Source organism: Magnolia sinica, chromosome 9 (assembly GCF_029962835.1).
Source record: "Magnolia sinica isolate HGM2019 chromosome 9, MsV1, whole genome shotgun sequence".
In the NCBI taxonomy this organism is placed as follows: domain Eukaryota; kingdom Viridiplantae; phylum Streptophyta; class Magnoliopsida; order Magnoliales; family Magnoliaceae; genus Magnolia; species Magnolia sinica.
Genome location: NC_080581.1, coordinates 64568192 through 64587803, shown reverse-complemented (window position 1 = coordinate 64587803; position 19612 = coordinate 64568192). Strand labels below are relative to the sequence as shown.

The window sequence follows — 19612 nt, the reverse complement described above, 5'->3', positions numbered from 1 at the left end:
CTCGGCTCGAATCGGCCATTCAAGCCGATAAATCCGAGCTGACTCGAGCCGGGTCGAGCGAGCTTTTCGAGCTAGCTTGACTCTTGAACAGCCCTAGTACTGACTCGGTACGCAATCCGATTTCCCGTGCGGGCCATGTTTACTCCCTACCGGACGAATGGTCCGGATCTCTTACACGTAACAAACATCACGGACATTTAAAACGTGTTCCGAAAGTTTCAAATCCTCTCCTCTCGCCATCTCGCAAACCCTGTTACGTCCTCCCTCGCGACAGTTGCTCGCTCCCTGCCTCTCTCCTTGCAAGAGGGAGATTGTGATAGCTTTGCCCATAGCCGTCGGGGCCAAACCATAGCCTTATCCGTGGCCGTTGATCCAAGGTATCTATCTCTCTCCTTCTCTCTCGATTAGAAGATGACTCTCTCGTCCGAATTTCGCAAACCCCAGTTTCTACAACGGCCATGCTTCTTCCAACTAAACCCTTAACATCTTCATCCTCCCTGCATACAAATCATCCGGCTTGGATGATCCTTACCATCTGATGTTTGGCTATTTTAAGCCGAATGTGGACCGTTCATTTATTTCCTTTCTCAGTTGCTTATTTGCAGGGCCTACCCAATCCAAGGGTTGTGATTTTCTTTTACAAGAGATATTTGGTTCATTGGGCATCCACAGTATGGCCGATGACATCAACGGTCTGGATTACTGAACATGGGACTTAGCGATCCAAAAATTGAATTAGCTTCATTCACTAGGTGTGTAAGCAGTGACATATATTCAACGTTCACGGGCATCTCAGTTGATGAGCGAGCCAGCTTGATTTTTGGGTCAGGGCGTGTCCACCGTGGAACCCACCTAATGAGCGGCTGATGCAAGCAGATCACGAGTCTCACAAGCGTACCCCACTTGATCACAATGGGTTCCACATGCTCACACGTGTGCCCAACATGGGTCCACATGAAGGAGTCTGTGTTTCCTTCTTTTTATTTATTTATTTTAATTTAAAGATTTGGGGCTGTGAATGGGATGAGGTATGGGACAGGTAGGTACTGTTTTGGATTCACAGTGAGTGTCTGATTTGGCTGGGGAAATTGGATATATTTGGGGAAGAAGAGGAAAATAAGAATAGAGAAAGAGGAGAAATAAAGCCTTTGCAAGAGCAGAAATTGCTTTGATACCAAAATAATGCAGTTAAAATCAAAATAACTTGAAACTAATTGCCAAACTAAGATATGTATAACAACAGATACAAAGATTCAAAAGCAACACATGCTACCATTGAACTTGTTATAGAAAAGGACAAATTTCTCTTCTTTTCTTAATATTTTGGCTCTAAAAAATTACACATCCCATATGCGACTTATTTATAACCTAAAGCGAGTAAAAACCCCAATGAGGGTGTATGGACCATACTTGTTATTGTGCTGGGCGCATGGACCAAGCTCATTATTGTACTATGCTTATGGACTTGACTTGTTATTGTGCCGTGCTTGTGGACCAGACTTGTTCTTGTGCGGGGCATATGGACCAAATCTATTTTTGATATGTTGTTGGAACGTCTAGAGCCATCGGAAGATCAACGATTAAACTTCCATCCATTGGAAGTGTGCATCTACTGGAAGAGCAATGGTTGAACTTCTCGCCACCGGAAGTGCCACTAAATCATTTGCTAGTCGTTGCAAGTGTTATTAGTTCATGTCATAGAAATCATAAAAAGTGCCTACTTGCTTCATTCTACTCGTCGTTTCCTCACCACTCGTTGTTTCATTGCCATGTTACCATTAAATTTATTTTCCTTTTGCTCTTGAATAAATGTTCACCGTACCATTCAAACTCAAGTTATTCCTTTCAGATCACCTAGAGTTTGAGGAGATGTTAGAGTAGATTAGGGTAAGTTGAGTTAGGTTTGAGAAGAAATCACTAGGAAGAGTGGAAGGGAAGGTGTAGAAAGAGAGAAAAGAGGAAAATGATGGTTAGGGCAATGGGTTGTATAACTTCTTCTACAAAACCCTCATATGATTTATAAATATGCACAGATGGTGCTCCAGAAGTGCATATAAAATATATATACACACATGCACTCAAATAAAGAAACACACAATTCACGGTTACATATATTTATATCTCAATACTTCCCCTCAAGTTGGAGCATAGATATCAATCATGCCCAACTTGTCCACTAGATGGTGCAAGGGATCTCGAGCAAGGGATTTAGTGAACAGATTAGTTATTTGTTCTTTGTAACGAATGAATGGAGTTGCAATTTCTTTAGTAGCCACCTTTTCACGGATGAAGTGACAGTCTATCACAATATGTTTGGTGTGCTCATGAAATACATGATTGCTAGTAATATGAATTGCATCTTGATTGTCACAATACATAGGAGTCAATCTAAAAGGAGGATAACCAAGCTCTTGTAATAAGGTGTGAAGCCACATAAGTTCACCATTGCATGGGTCATTGCTCTATATTCAGCTTTTGCGGTGGACCGAACAACCACAAACTGCTTTTTACTATTCCAAGTGACCGGATTGCCACCTATAAAGGTGCAATAGCCAAATGTAGATTGACGATCATGAAGACTCTCGGCACAATCAACATCAGAATAACTAGAGAGATGAAGAGGACCATGTTGTTGAAATTGTATGCCTCGACCATGAGCCAATTTAAGATAACGGAGGATCCAATACACAACAGAAAGATGGGTTGTATGAGGTGCATGCATAAATTGACTGACGACGTCGACCGCAAATGAAAGATTAAGGCGCATAATAGTCAAATAAATGAGGCGTCCAACTAAGTGACGACACATGCCAGAATCAGATAAGATAAGAATTTGCCATTATTAAGACTAAGTTTCTGAGCAACATCCATAGGAGTGGCAACAGGTTGAAACTCAAGCATGCTAGTCTTAGATAAGAGATCGGGGGCATATTTTTGCTACAATAGAACAATTCCAGACTTGGATCTAGCCACTTCAAAACCAAGAAAGTAGCGAAGTGTACCTAAATCTTTAATAGCAAGTCGTGTTTGGAAAAAGGATTTGAGAGTAGTAATGCCCTTGGCATCATCACCGGCTAAGACGATGTCATCTACATAGACCAGTAAAACCATAATCCCCACAGTATGACGATAGATGAAGAGAGAGTGATCCAAATGGATCTAGCCACTTCAAAACTAAGAAAGTAGCGAAGTGTACCTAAATCTTTAATAGCAAGCTGTGTTTGGAAAAAGGATTTGAGAGTAGTAATGCCCTTGGCTTCATCATCGGCTAAGACAATATCATCTACATAGACTAGTAAAACCATAATCCCCACAGTATGATGACAGATGAGGAGAGAGTGATCCGAATGGTTGCAAATAAAACCAAAGTACAATAGTGCTCGACTAAACTTGTCAAACCAGGTCCGGGGTGATTGCTTAAGACCATAGCCTTCCTGAGACGACAAGCCCGATGTGAGCCACTGGTTAGGGGGAATCCTAGTCATAGTGTGCCATAAAGGCCGTTAAGTAAAGGTAACGGTGGCAACCATTATACCTTACGGGGTTGTAACAATCGTAACAACTGTTATGGAAAAAAATAACCTATAATCGTTGTTAATGAGCCGTTACACATCTTGTAAAGGTTGTAACATTAATGGTCTATTACTGGGCACATATAGGTTTTTCGGATATGATTTTTTCAACGTTACGAGGTAGATACAGGTTTTTTGAGGGTTTTTTTTTTAAAAAATAAAAATAAAAAAGAGACTCACCACCATTATGACCCGTATCGTAAAGGTAACAGTGGTGGTTGTTATGGCCACTATTATCATTACGGAATACCTTGATCCTATTGGCTGATCTATATATACTTCTTCAGCAAGGTCACTATGAAGAAACGCGTTCTTCACATCTAGTTAGAATAACAACCAAGATAAATTTGCAACTAACGAGATGATCACATGAATTGAAATAAGCTTGGTCACAAGGGAGAAGGTCTCTAAGTAGTCCACACGATAAGTTTGAGTGCAGCCCTTGACGATTAATTGAGTTTTATACCCGGCAATTGATCCATTTGGAAGGTACTTAATAGTATAAACCCATTGCCACCTAATTGTCTGCTTATCCGTAGGTAAGGGAACTAGCTCCCATATATCATTCTGTTCAGTACCTTGCATTTCTTCCATCATAGCTTGCCTCCAGTCAGGACTACTGAGGGCCTCCTTGACAGTGCGAGGAATAGATGAAGAGGAGGCCGTGGTAGCAAAGGCCCTAAATGTAGGAAACAAATATCGAAAGAAAATGTAATGATGGATAGGATGGTGAGTATATGAGCGACTCGATTTACTTAAAGCAATAGGGAGATAGGGATAGTACCTGAATCTCCATTGGAAGTGGATGGAATGATGAAATGCTGATTGGTGGGGGATTCCTTTTGTCTCTGGTAAACATAATGGCTTGACAGGTTTAGAAGGATCCGAGTCTTCATCAAGAGAGGGAACTGGAAAAAGTATATGTGGATTTAATGTACCCTCCCCTTGATTGGTAAGATGATTGTGTAACGAATGCCCTTCAGATGAGTATGGAACATCCTAAAAGAAATTGACATCTGCTAACACATACTTCTTGCGAGGAAGGGGATTATAGCATTTATACCCCTTCTGGGATTGTGAATATTTCAGAAAGACACATTTTTTAGGCCTAGGACATGTCATTACTGTCATCAAGTTTATGAACAAAACCAAGATAACCAAAAACTCTAGGAGACAAGGGAAAAACTTTATCATGAGGATGTAGAAGTTCAAAGGAAGACTTATTTTTTTAAATCCTAAAAGGAATGTGATTAATAAGAACGACAACAGTAAGTAGAGCATAATCCCAAAAAAAAAAACGTTTCGGAACTTTCATACCAAGGAGTGCACATGGAACTTCGAGAAGATGATGATTCTTCCTTTCAACAACTCCATTTTGTTGAGGGTTCTTGGACAAGAAGTCTGAAACAAAGTACCATGATCTTGCAAAAATGCCAAGAAAGCTTTCGACATATATTCACCCCCGTTGTCAAAATGAAGAACTTTAATCGAGCATTGAAATTGATTAACGATTTCATTATAAAAGGCCTTGAACATATCCAAAACTTCATGTTTGAATTTTATAAGATGAATTCATGTCATGCGAGAATGATCATCAATGAAAGAGATAAAGTATTTGTAACCTAGAATAGAGTCAATAGGCCTAGGGCCCAAAACATCAGAGTGAATCAATTCAAAAGTTCTAGACTTCTTTGTAGTCGGGTTGGGAGGAAACACAATTCTATGATGCCTAGAAAACTCACAGATATCACAACATAATGGTTTAATAGTAGAAATAGAAGGGAAAATAAGTTTCAGTCTTGATAAAGATGTATGCCCTAAATGGCAATGCCATCTAGACACGGATTCCCTATCTAATAGCAAAGCATCAATAGGATTAGTAGGGGTATCATTGAGGAAGTAAATCTTGCCACGTTCACTGCCCCTATCAATCGTTTGCTATGTCTGGAGATCCTGAAATACACAATGAGAAGGAAAAAATGTTATGGAATAGTGCAATGATTTAATAAGAGAACTAACTGACAATTGATTCAATGGAAAGGAAGGAACATGAAGAACACAAGATAGCTTCATAGTAGGAGAAAGGGTAATGGATCCAATCCCAGATATGGGGGAGTGATTGCCATTGGCAACTGTAATAAAACGAGACTGAATAGTAGGTTCATAAGATTGGAACAGATGAATCTTACCAGTAATGTGAGATGTAGCTCTAGAGTCGATGACCCAAGAAGGAGATGCAGACGCATGGAGCACAATACTTGACTAGGCTAAACTAGTACTAGAAGAAGAGATCGGGTCACATGAGTGGCAATGCATCAAGGCATCATATGCTTCTCGAGAGATGGTAACTTAATCACTTGAAGATGGCACCATGTGAGGTAATGCTAAATGTTCTTGATGAGATTTCTCAGAAGTAGATGACATGACACCCGCCATATAAGCACCTGCCCACGAAGGACGACTACTAATACCTCAGCATCGATCAATTGTATCGTTAGTGCCACCACAATAAGAGCAAATACGGGAAGATTCATCACGACCACGTCCACGACCAATAAAAATGCAGTTACCATGACCGCCTTTGTCAGGGACTCGACCTCTGGATCTACTACCATAATTAGGAGCACGATTAGAACTTGAAGCCCATGAAGTAAAGCTAGAAAGGCGATTTGCTATGAATGCAGATTTATCATCAACATGAGTGACAGGTACAACCGAGGATGGGTCAATAACTCTTTGAACAAGAGATTAGACAACTAGCAAAGAGGGGAAGGGTCTCCATAGCTATGATCTGGAGACAAGTAATCTGATATTCTGTATTGAGTCCAGAGAGAAACTGCATGATCCGAGTCTCCGCCCATTGTTGTTGGATGAGTTCATGATCTTAACTACAATGAGATGGGAGAGGATGGTACATATCCAACTCATACCGCATACCACATAAGACAGTAAAGTACTTCTTCAGGCTTCTAGATTCTTGTTGAAACTTTGATATATGACCGAAATCAACTTGTACACTCTAGATATATTACGATCTTCAGAATACATGTCTCGGATAGTATCCCATATCTTCTTAGCAGACATTAAAAATGTAACAAAATTGCTAATGGTGCTCTCCATACTGTTTAGAAGCCAAGCCATGACTCGGTAGTTTAGGTTTTAAATCCTTCATCAGTTCAATATGGAGGATCATCCAATATATAAGAAAGGTGTTCTCTTCTTCTCAAAAAAAGCTTGACGGATTGGGCCCATTGCAAGTAATTGTGCCCATTTAACTTGACAGTTGTGATCAACAATGTGTAAGCATTGGAAGGCCCCATAAGGGCTCCAGTAGAAAGCCAATCTTCCATACTTGGTTGAAAGAGAAGATGAAGAATGACTAGATATATATAAACCACAAGAGGAACCCAAATTATGCCAAAATGGCAAATACACTTTTAGTGTATAGCCAACAGCTCACACAGCTCGAAAATCAGAACTTCCACATACCAAACCCAAAAAACTTAGAAGAAGAGTCATAAACATGTCTAAAAGGGTGCTGGACACCAGCCCCCAGCTGAGTTTACACAAAAATGGGGGAAAAGGGCAAAACGGTCATTACTATACCCCAATGTTCCCCCAAAAACCATGGAAAAACCACTTCCCATGCAAACAACTCCTGGGGGTAGTCAATAATAGTCAAACTGACCAACCCCTTTTGATCTTCCTTAGAAAAACTAATCAGATTGAAAGAAATCTCATAAAAACTCGAAATGGGCCATTTCCAAAAAATACCTTGGGGGCTTCAAACCTCACCTTGATCTTGCTAAAAAAATTCCATAAAAATCACAATAATCCTTCTAAAATCAAGATCTACCAAACCACACACTTCATTTGCTACATGGCTGTATGTATAGTACAAATGCTGACGTTAGCCATACGGAAGCTAACGTCAGCAAGATGCAATGGCTATGAACAAAAGAGCAAGCTGAATCCAAGCTCCGATACCAAGGTGAGTTAGGTTTGAGAAGATATCAGGAGGAAGAGTGGTAGGGAAGGTGTAGAAAGAGAGAAAAGAGGAAAAGGATGGTTAGGGCAATGGGTTGTGTAACTTCTTCTACATATCCCTCATATTATTTATAAATATGTACATATGGGGCTCTAGAAGAGCGTGCAAAACATATACACACATGCACTCAATTAAAGGCACACAGTTCATAGTTACATATATATCTTACTAGATTAGGATATTTCTATTTTTATTAAAATGTGCATCTATTAAGATCCCTACAGATCTCTCTCCTCTTGTATATATTCTTATTATTCTTAGTGAAATAAACAGAAATTACACTTTCCACAGTGTAGACTCTTGTGGTTTAAGAGTTTTATTGCAGAAAGTGGTGGATGGCTAATCCAGCATAAGTGAGAGATCCTGTTCAATCATTTGGTAGGGCCAACAGTGACTGTATAGGGGCTCATAAATTAGTCAAATTCTCTGATCAGGTTGACGGCATTCGTACAAAGAAAATTGAAGTAAACAGTGGCCTATATACACCGCACATGTATGGCCTACCTGAAGAGTGGATCAACTTGGATCTTGGACAGTGCTTGTTCATGTTGAGGTGCATCTGTTAGATGACCCAAATCTCTAGCACACATGCCACATTGGCACATACACCACGAATCACCTCTTGAACCTCTCCTTAGGTGATTCGATTTTGTGTTTCTCATTAGACTGATATTGCAATTCAATTAGATAGTGCATCCAAATGCACCCTAGAGTTTCTCTTAATATAAAGTCTTGAAATCATAAATGCCTCATTTTCATGGTTCTCATTAGACTGATAATTGCAATTCAATTAGATAGTGCATCCAAACTCAACCTAGGTTTTCTTTTATTAAGTCTCAAAATCATAAATGCCTCCTGCTTATTTAGTGTATTTCATACCACATCCAAGTAACGTGCCATTGTTTCTCACAGCGTACTGGACTTTTAATTTTTTCATAGATTTTCTGTGAATACTAACCGCCTTCGCAGTTCATACTTAATAAACAATATATAGTCATTGGTCATGGAATTTCCGTAAAAAAAATAAATTATGGTCACAATAAATGGCATGAATTTGCGCATTCTCTCATCGAGTTTAACTCTTAATTGTTAGATGAATGTGAATCCGAGTTGGATGACCATGGAAGGCTCATGTAATTGATGATTGTCAATTGACCACTGGTAGGGACACTCTTGGGATATGGGAATGTCAGAAATAGGCCTGAGGTGGACTCTTGACTTGTGATTTGGTGACTATGTAAGGTTTTCCTTTTCTTGCGACTTGGCTTGGTGTTCATCTAATTATTATCTGCATTTCAAGGCCTTTGTAACCTTAATCTCTACTATAACGAGAGCATTCAGGGGAATTTTTTTTCACACAATTAGTTTTTTTGATGGCTAAAACTTTGTATTATTTGAGGATAGGGAAGGGTTTTTAACTGAATAAAAGGGTATTTATGTAATTTATCATGACTGCAGATGTGTGCTTAACAAACGTGTGGGTGAGATTTCACCTGGTTCCCAAGAGATGTGGATGTTGTAGATTTTACAGCTTGTGTTAAATTTGAATCCTTGATTACTAACCTGTTGTAGGAAGCAGCTGCAAAACTCAAGTTCTGTGATGCCCACCATTTTGTGTTTGTTCCATGTATTCTGTCCATTAGATGAGCCCCTTCATGTTCACTGTACATCCCAAAACTCAGCCTGAACCAAAACTCAAGTGGGCCACAATATGGGGAGTGATGTCAAATCATGACTAAAACCTGAAAGTTCATGTGGTGTTGCCCGGATGTGTTTTTTAGTAGGATAATTTTTGGAGTCCCTTCATCTTGGTCACTCGCACCTGATGAATGGGTTGGAATATAAACACCTTGGTGGGCTGCACATACAAACATATGGCTAGTGCCTAATCCCAATTGTTCCCTATGTTGTGACCCACCCGAGTTGTGATTTAGGCAGTTTTTTTGCTCCAGGGCCTAGCATGGATGGGTGCACCTGATGGACAGATTGGATGCAATACACGCAACTCGATGTGCCTGATAGAGGTATAGAGCTCTTGTGTTGTACCCGCTGTGTACATCAGGTGTTGTAGAGGATTTTGGTTCTCCCAGATCTCTTTTCTGCTGTTGCATGTCTTGCAAACCACGTCCTCTCTCTCCATATGCATTGCTTGTGTTACATTCTCTAGTCAACTGTAAGAAAAATAACTTAATGTTGATGCAGAGAATCATTTTACTCTGTCGTATCATTTTAATTTCCCTTTTGTTTTCAGAGTGCCAGTTTTGCCTGACTTTGAAGTACAATGAGGTTGGAGAAGTGTTGGTTCTGCTCCTCCACTATTTATCCAGGGCACGGCATTCAGTTTGTCCGCAATGATGCGACGGTAAGCTTGTTATTTCTTTTTTCTATTTATGCCTGACAGGGGTTGTGATAGTACACTGCTGTTTATGTGAGATATTCTCTCTGGTAGAAAAGGGTTTCAGGCTCAAATAGAATAGTATTCTTTGCAAACATGACTTCATTATTAATGAGATTTAAGTATAGGGCTTCTTTCTCCTACCTCTCCTAGGCACTTCTCCATGGAAGTGAATTCTTTAGCATAAGTGCTTGCGAAGGACGGTTTGACTAGACAGTGGCTTGTTTCTGGAAATGTTTATCCATTAGCCTAAGATGGTTGTGCTGTACCCTTTTCTCCTTTTAATGAAACATTGGTTTTTTCTGATAAAAAAATGATTGCATTCCTCGCCAGTGATTTTTGTATCTTAGACAAAATCCTATATGCCTGTATGAAGGAACAAAAACAAAGTACCATTTATGTTAAGCTGTTAACAGTATTATGGATTCTAATCATGTATCCTGTAAGAGCTAACTCTCTTCTGTGTTTTTCTTGGTTTGGTTTGGTTTTTGTTTTGTTTGGTTTTTGTTTTTTTTTTGTTTTGTTTTTGTTTTTTTTTTTTTTGTTTTTTTTTGTTTTTTTTTTTTTTTTTTTTTTTTTTTTTTTTTTTTTTTTTTTTGGTTTTGTTTTTTGTTTTTTTGTCCTTGCTCACCTTGTTCATGTTGTACACACGTCTGTACTGTGGTGGCATTTTGGAGCCCTGATGCTGATTTGAATTCATTATGACACTAGTCTTTTTCCCTTCAAATATGATAATCCATCGAAATGTCATTTGCTGGAAATGTATCTGATGGCTCCTGAGATGGTTCGCCAGTCTCATCTTGGACCAAAATTTTAACCATGCAAGAATGAGTGGCACTTGTAAGTCATCATAACTTATAGATAAAGAAAAATGACCTAACTCTTTTTGCTATATTAACAAGAAAGATGAAATCTTGGCTAAAATATCCAGTGGAATTGCTAGTTAAGATGGCAATTGTCAACGGCTTCAATGAATCCAAATGTGGTGATTTTAGGGTAAAAGGTTAAAACTTCTAGATTCAAGTTTGCATAATGGATACTCAATCCAAATCAACTGGTTCTAATTCAGACTACGTTTTAGCATTTGACCAAATTTTTGAAGTAAAAAAGATTATTAAACAGTTTATTATTTTGTGGACTTGTGTAGAGATGGAAAAAGAAGAAAGAAAGAGAGGAAGAAAGAAAGTGAGAAGAGAAGATGTAATAACCCTAGTAAATTTTAGGATTAGATGTTTTTTTTTCGAAAGATTCGTACCGTTCATCTTTTCATATAGACATCCGTCCATCTATCCATTTGTTAAGCTGGGGAAATGATGAGGACATCTAGGCAACTTGCCAGAGGAGGGCTGAGCCAGTCTCCTTATGGCTAGATGACCATTATATGGGGCCCACTTGGCCCAATTCGCATTCTTGACGCAGGGATGGACGTGATGAGGTCGAGCACCGTCTTCCTCAGGGGATAATTACTCTGAATCCACAGAGTTTCTCTGGACTCCTCATAGGGATTCCTTGAATCCACGAGGGAAAATGGAAATAAATTCTAAGGAATTCAAAAATTAATTGATTGATGATAAAAACGAATTTACAACCCTTTAAATAGTGATATCAAACCTAGGAAGAAGTTTTAGAATCAAATTCCAACTCAAACTCCCTAAAAAGGTGACTTCCTATAAATAGTAAACTTACTATTTAGACGGTATAAATAGTAAACTTACTATTTAGACGGTCATGATTTCTACTAGACTTCAGAGTTTTCGGCCAAAAATAGTAAGTGTCTAATTTGGCTTAACCACATTATTCCCTAAAATTTCTAAGCCCTTTTCATGTTGGGCACGACTCCTAAAGCTCAAAGGATCAAGAGTTATGATCGAACTAAAACTTGCTATAAATAGTAAAAATGAAATTAAAATGGACTTTCGGTCGTTGATCTGAAGGAATCTCGCAATTTCGGCATGGGGGTTGGGTGGCTAAAGTAACTTCTCCTACCCCAAAATCATATATTGTACGAATAACTTATTCCGGTTTGTGAGATATGCTTGCATTAGTGTTCTGACAGTCCTGATCACTTCTGCCCCCGATTGGGGCTTCTCTGGTCCATTTTGGCCATGGAATTGTCCATGACCTGCTCTACATCAGCAGCTAATGCCTACATGGGCGCCTTTTTCGTCGTGCCATGTGGATGCAACGTTAGAGCAAGCGGCTGGAAAGTCCCCATAGGTGGGCCTGTGTCTATCACTCTGATCGAGGGCTTGCTCGAATCGTCCTCACCAAGATTTTTTCCAATATACCTTGAAACTTGGTGCGACATGTGGTCGACCTCTGGATCCGAAGAAGACGTCAACGATCGAGGACTCTGAGAAACCGCTTTGTGGATGGGATTTGGGCAGCATTCGAGGGGGCCCAATGGATTGAGGTGAGGCCCATCAGATGGCCCCAACCGATTTGATTGGGGAGTTGGTCGAGTAAAGAACGGGCAAAAGGTAGTCATACAAGGCCCATCAACCCACTTCTGCGCGGGTCCGGAGAGTTCCAAGAGAAGGTGTGGAGGACACATGCATCCAATCATTAGCACAAAAGACAGCCTCACATGAGTGGGCTTACTAGTCCACGGGGTGAGCTGGATTCGGCCGGGCTAGGGGGTCTCTCTAACCCCCACTACCTTTATATTATATTTAAGTCATAAAAAGAAAATATAATGCAACTGCCCTTACTACAATAAACATAATTTCTAGCATATCCCAAGACTAAAAACATTAGCAATAAGTGGGCCATAGGCCCATAACCAAAACCCATTGAGCCGTAGGCTCAAAACCATGACTGTTAACATTTTTAAAGTCTATTGAAGTACTCAAATGTAGTTTTAAGTGCTTGGCTGAGTTCTTTGAGTACTTGATTTGTTTCCTATGCTTTAAAGAAGTTACTCCTCTAACTTCCTTGGTCTCAGTCATTCTTCTATTGACTTAACTCATTAATTTTTCCAGTACTCAATCAAGTTCTCAAACACTTGTGTGCTGTTCCTTCCCAACACAAACATGGGTAAGTCATTGTCATCATCATCATCATAGCCTTGTCCCAGCTATTTGGGGTTAGCTTTCAAGATTGCTGTCAGATGATTGGGGACTGGTTGCCTGCCTGCCCTCAACCCCTATCCTCGGGCTTGGGGCCAGCTGGTGCATGGCTACGAGGTGAAGTTTATCTCCCATCTCTGTACTACATATACTGTCGGTACCGGGGGACATTTCTACCCCCACCATTAGGTATTGAAAGATTTGAAAGTAAAAGAAGATACATGTGTATGACCCTTCAACTGAGGGTGTTTCCCTTGTTTGCTTATTGGAGTAGCCCGCACCCTTGCTCTCCTCTTTACTTGTAGCCCTAACATGATTCAAATCCTTAGGTAGCCTGCCCAACAAAAAACTACGTAAGGCACACTGTGCGGTGTAACATCCACTCTGTGTTTGTGTTGGCTTGTGTCAGGGTGTAATCCCCAAAAAGAAGCAGATCTAAAACTCAAGTGGGTCATAACACCTGAAAAAAAGGGAATTGGATGCCCACCATTAAAGGGCCATTCTGTCATGCTCATAGTCCATTCCTTCTTTTTCTGTGTAGCTGCACCTTTTGCCTCTGATATCTCTCCCCTCTTTTCCTGTGCGTTGCACGTGCCATACCGCTATTACATATGTGCGTGCATGTGCACACGCATCTCCAAGCACTTCTCCTTAGTTTTTCTCTCTGCATACCTATTCAAAGTTCCTGTACTGTTTCTTACTAGCTGTGCATTCTTACTTGATATGTCTCCTCCTGATAGCATCTGTCACTGATGAACATCTTTCTGCAGATTTTCCGGTTTTGCCGATCTAAATGCCACAAAAACTTCAAGATGAAGAGGAATCCTCGCAAAGTAAAATGGACAAAGGCATACAGACGACTGCATGGAAAGGATATGACGCAGGTAAGAAAGATTTTTGATCTTCTTTTCCTTGGCTTACAATTTTTCCTTGATATGGGTTGCATGAATAAGACGGGAGTTTGTTTATTTCAAGGATTCAACCTTTGAGTTTGAAAGGAAGCGGAACAGGCCAGAGAGATATGACCGGAATCTTGCGGAGAACACATTGAAGGCCATAAAGAAGATTGATAAGATCAGAGTAGACAGGGAAGCCAAACACCATGCACTAAGGTCTCTCCATCTCGTTCCCATCCAGTTTACCAACTACTAACATGAATAGCGTATTTTCCATGTATGGAGATTTTGCAGGACCTGTAGTATTCATATAAATGCTTTGGGAGATTTTGCAGGATGAAAGGCAAGAGAGCCAAGGAGCAGAAGGAAGCCACGAAGGAACTGGAACAGAGCATTCACATGGTCAAAGCTCCTGCTGCTCTTCAAGAGGAACCTTCACTCACCCTTCCAAAGATCAAAGTCCAGGTCTTGAAACCGCAAACAGAGAATCATCTCATGGAGGAATGATGCTGATATTCACACAAAAAGAAGTATGTTGTGAGCGATCGCAACCCAGGATTATCTTAGAAATAGTTCCGAGCTTGAAATTTTCTGAAAGTTGGGTGGAAAACTGCCTGATGTTCGTCAGCTGGTAGTTTCATCCAATATAAGAACATGTGGTGGGAAAGCATTTCATTTTTATTTTTATTTTAAAGATCCTGATGCTGTTGATTTGTTGTGCCCGTTGATAATGGGGTTGGTATTATTTTGAGTTGGGTGTATTTGGTTGCACCAAATATCATGAATCTGTTTTTAATATTTCATGATTAATCAATAATATGGTGCAAAAAATCATGAGATTTAGTGATATTTGGTGTAACGAAACACACCCATAAGGTATTGGAGCCATTTCTCTTTCTTGGTGGAAGTTGTTCCGTGCATCTTTTGGAAATCATGATTGAATTTCAAAATAAAATAAATAAATAAATAAATAAAAATTCAAGGTAGTTTGGCATTGCTTCTGTTTGGGTGTGTTATTAGATGGAGTTGCAATTACTAGTCTGACAAAGTGGAAGTGATTCAACTGAACAAATTGCAGTTACCGTACTTACCATCGATATTGGGGGATTGGTCTACATAGTGCAATGGGAAGGTCTCCTAGTCTAACCAGTTGGAGATAAGTTACCACCCACCCAGTGGATAACTCTTTCATGTGCGTGTGATATCCGACCCGTTCAATAGGTTGTCCATATCATTAGTAGCAGCTTTTGCAACACCATTCCAGTTTGTTCATGGTCTCATCTTGAAACTGACTCTTTGCTGTTTCTGCTTCCAAACACCCATTTATTTTATGTACAAGCTCCAACAGGACCCGTGATAGAAAACCATCCAAGAAAGCCCACAAGTTAATGATAGGGCCCACATAATTTAGTTTGATAGGTACTTGAGGTTTGCTTGAATATATCCTGACATACTACAATAAGAAAACTCCAACAGGACCCGTGATAGGAAACTACATAAGAAAGCTAAAAAATTAAAGATAGAGCCCATTTAATTTAGTTTGACAGTTACGCGAGGTTTGCTCGGGTTTCCTTGAATACATCCAGATGTACTACAATAAGATACTATGGGGCTCTAGCTGTTGGATTAGGCCTTTTCTAATGGTACAAACTGTTTAGATTTATATTTAAGAAGAAGAAGTACTTTGGATGGTGGATGCCCAAAAAAACCTCTCAGATTGAATATTTTAACCCATTGGTTGGATAAAGGTTATGGTGACAAGTTCATGTTCAAAGCAAAAGAGCCAAATCGTCGAAGGGTTGAATGATTGAGAGCTTTTTTATTTGTTGTCTTTCCATGATACGAAGTAACTAGTCAATATAATCAGTTTGGATCATTGGAATTTGACCCGATTCAAAGGCTGAAGTTTCAATGTATCGCTTGTTTGGAACTTTGGATTAGGTGGAATGGAAATGCATTTGGTCCAATGTAAATTCCATCCGGTGATTAGAAACAATAGGAAAGATTTGGTTAATGCAGGTATCACAACAATCCAATCCCAGCAGGAGATATGATTGAATTTCTATGGATTTTGAAATCAACTACATTTGGAGGCCCCACATTGATGTATTTTATCCATGTTGTCCATCCATATGCACCCTTTAGATGTGGCAATTGAGTTGCATATGCATACAGGTGACTAACATTAGTTGTGAAATCTAGTCTGTTGATTAATGGTCCACCAAACACGGGTTTCACTTAATACAATGTTTTTCCCAAATGAAGAATTTGATCCCAAATGTGGGATTGGACAGTAAAAAATACCATGGTATTTTCAGACATAATCATTGAGAAATAATGGTGTTAATTCCACCTAATGCAATTCAATTCTATTTAAACAGGCCCTAAGGTTCTCCCAACCGGAACATGATTGGCCCAACCTGAACTTCGGTCGTGTTGGGTTGAAAATCCTTAACCTGACCCTTTAACCCAACTAGGTTGGGTTGGGTTTGTGTTAAGGCCTCAGCAAGGCCAACCTGAACCTAACCATACAAGTACTACGCATATGATATACATGTAAAATCATGGCCTAGATAGAAAATAGGTCCAAGCAAGTTTGACATACATGAGCAGCAAACCACCATTGTTTTGTCCATAACATGTTTCAAGTTGTGAGCTACTTGAAGAATGACATGCATCTCTGACATATACCATTTGTTAGGATCTCTCACGGTTGTTCTAACCCCTCACACTAGGGGCTCTTCATTGAATATTCATAAGTCACAACTCAGTAGTCATTACCACTGTCCATTTCTTTAATATAATTTAATGTAATTTTATTATTAATTATTAATTATTATTATTTTTTTTCTTTTCATGAATGGTGATTGTAGAATTTATGTTGCAAGTGTTATTTAGGTAATAGCATGTGTTTCCGAGTGATGTTATTTGATGGTTGCATGTTTCATTGTGTTTGTTTATTATTTACAGGTGTTGACTGGACCTGACCGAAGTCAACCCAGTGTAAACCTTACCCAACCTGAATTTTGATAGGATTTATTATTTGATACCTTGGTGGGGTTGGGCAGCTTGGGTTGGATCTAATGTGGGTTGGGCCGCACGGGCCAACTCTTGTTGATGGGTTGGACTTGGGTTGATCCTCTACCTTACCCAAGCTGCCCGACCTGCACCCCTAGGCCTATTGTGTTGCAATACTTTGGAATGTATTTGAGTAAAGCTCAAGGTACCTTATTACTTCCATATTTGACAATAAATCTATAAGTAAACCTCATTGAAATTCCCCCACCTTGATCTATGGTTTTCGTCCTTACGCCTTTCGGAAGGTGCAGGAGATGGTAAGGGTTAATGGGCTCGGGTTGGTTGGGGGTGTAGACTTTTTAACTGGTTTGCCAATCTGGGCCAGCCCTTGATGCTGATTTTCTGGCCAGGGTAATATTTGCTGGTGCCACCCTCTTATCTCATGGACGAGTTTGTAAAGGACGCATCTGATATGGCTGAGTCAGGCCAAGTCTACCAAGGTATTTTTCCTCAATAATAGTAACTTTTTAATTTCAAATAATAGTAACTTTTTAATTTCAACTGATGCTTGTGATAGTCTCTCTCTCTCTCTCTCTCTCTCTCTCATATATATATGTATAAAATCTTTTGTACGCCCACACCACACAATCACACTGCATGGGCACTCGATCCATGATCTCAGTGTTAAAACAGTCTGTCTAGCACTGAACCATGGAACTGGACCCAAACATGTGATGGACTCTTGAGAAGAGAGAGTTACAATGGTAAACATTCAACTGAGTAAGGGAGTTGGAATCATCTTAAAACCAATGGTGTGGGCTATCATTTATGAGGGTATGTGATTGCAGCTCCTGAGCTCGTCATTGGGTACGTGAACCTGAAAATCCCTGGATCTGACCTGACCCTGTTTTAACAGGTCCAGGTCCAATGTTTTCAGACCCGCTAAGAAAATTGAGTTGTTTGGGTCTCACCTTTTAGACCCTATTAAAATTCAGGCCCAGTCAGGTTCGAGTCCAGTCCTATTACTATTAATAGTATCATTATGTATTAAATATATGTTAATTATTCTAGTAACAAAACAAACATGTAAGAGAATCTGTTCACACCCAGCACGTGTCAAAGTGGCACTTGTACGTGCGATCTTATCTGTAAACATGGGGCCCATAATTCTGTTATCCAAGTCATTGATTTGATGCCCTCCATCACAGATGAACCATAGACCTAAAAATCTCCCAAATTAGAACATCCCAACTATCACATCTTGTATTTTCTCCTTTGGCACTGTTGTTGCATTTCTTTTTCAACCATATATTTACATGGCAACTATGGAAGAGTTGGAGCTGAGCAAATGAAAGAGTTTCTTTTGGGCCACTAGATTAAATAATCCACGTCGTACATTCACATTTTAGGTACGTGTGTGGGGAAATGCATGTTGATAGGGACTTCAGCAATGTTCCCAAATCTTCCAATTGGCACGTGGGATAGCCAAGATGGTCCATTCGTTCGTTCCATACCACTATTTGTTGGACATGATGAAAAAAAAGATTTGTTCCTAACATCCTGTGATTGTGTGGAGGCACAAAATGTCCCATCATCATCTTGAAGCATCTACTCAATACGAACCACTATTGATTAGTGGTGATTCTAATGCACTTTGATATTGCGATGCTAACCGTCCAATCTGTAGCTTGTAAAAGAATGGATGGCTCTAAAAAAATTGCCACATCCAAAAGGTTAGGAACATCTGATTGACATGATTTTGCACCCCGGATTTCCTTAGTCCTATGCATGAATGGATAGTTTGGGTGGATGATTGATTGTTTGACATGTCAATTAAAAGCTTTGGGATGTTTTTAATGTCCACATTAAGCTAGGTTCATTAGCATTTTTGTATAACACATACGTGTGCGTGTGCTTAGGTATCTATATTGCTAAGGGCCCATTTGGATACCACCCAATAAGTAACTTTTTAACTTAAGTTGGTTACTTTTTCTTTTTCTTTTTTATTTAATTTAATTAATTAATTAATTAATTTATTTTTTATAACTTAAGTCAATTTGGTGAGTACCATTATAAAAGTAATTTATAAGATGAAAGTTACTTCTCGATAATTTTTTTTTCTTACTTTTAAGTTTTAAATTTTCAAGCTCTCTCTTCATGTGATAGATGGTCAATATCAAAGGAGGCCATGCAAGATGGGCAGTCCATGTCAAAGGTGAGGCCCACATGATGGAGGGTCCACATCAAAGGTGGGCACTACATTATGAATGACCCACATCAAGGTGAGCCCACATAATGGATTGTCCACATTCAAGGTAGGCTCCTATTAATGAATGACTGACATCCAAAGTGGGCCCATATGATGGATGGCCCACATGATGGACAATCCATATCAAAGATGGGCTCCACATGAGGGGCGGTGGATATGGACGGTGGCCCCACATGACGGATAAAGGTGGCCCTGCATGATGGATGACCCACATTAAGGTGGGCCCCATATATTGGACATTCCACATCGAAGGTCAACCCTTAATGATGAATGACCCACATTGGCTGTATGATGAATGACCCACATCCAAGGTGGGTCATGCATGATGGATAACCCACATCAAAGG

General features: G+C 39.7%; 1 protein-coding gene across 5 annotated transcripts; it reads left to right on the top strand.

Moving 5' to 3' along the window:
* The first annotated feature begins 218 nt into the window (after positions 1–218).
* Positions 219–17259, top strand: LOC131255555 (probable ribosome biogenesis protein RLP24). 5 transcript variants are annotated; one of them, XM_058256296.1, is made up of 6 exons: positions 219–377; positions 9872–9982; positions 13854–13967; positions 14059–14195; positions 14315–14516; positions 16950–17259. In XM_058256296.1, exons 2-5 carry the CDS (start codon positions 9902–9904, stop codon positions 14484–14486), a joined length of 504 nt encoding a protein of 167 aa, XP_058112279.1. In that variant the 5' UTR covers positions 219–377; positions 9872–9901; the 3' UTR covers positions 14487–14516; positions 16950–17259. The 5 variants fall into 5 exon arrangements, with proteins under 5 accessions (XP_058112279.1, XP_058112278.1, XP_058112282.1 ...); XM_058256297.1 differs by lacking the exon at positions 16950–17259 and adding an exon at positions 8786–8849 and having other exon boundaries at positions 243–377; positions 14315–14826; XM_058256298.1 differs by lacking the exon at positions 16950–17259 and adding an exon at positions 9573–9644 and having other exon boundaries at positions 249–377; positions 14315–14826.
* The last annotated feature ends 2353 nt before the right edge of the window (positions 17260–19612 follow it).

Coding starts and splice junctions, on each gene's coding strand:
- LOC131255555 (XM_058256296.1), top strand. CDS start 9,902: ATGAGGTTGGAGAAGTGTTGGTTCTGCTCCTCCACTATTTATCCAGGG. Junction 9,983..13,853: donor TTGTCCGCAATGATGCGACG/GTAAGCTTGTTA, acceptor ATCTTTCTGCAG/ATTTTCCGGTTTTGCCGATC. Junction 13,968..14,058: donor ATGGAAAGGATATGACGCAG/GTAAGAAAGATT, acceptor GTTTATTTCAAG/GATTCAACCTTTGAGTTTGA.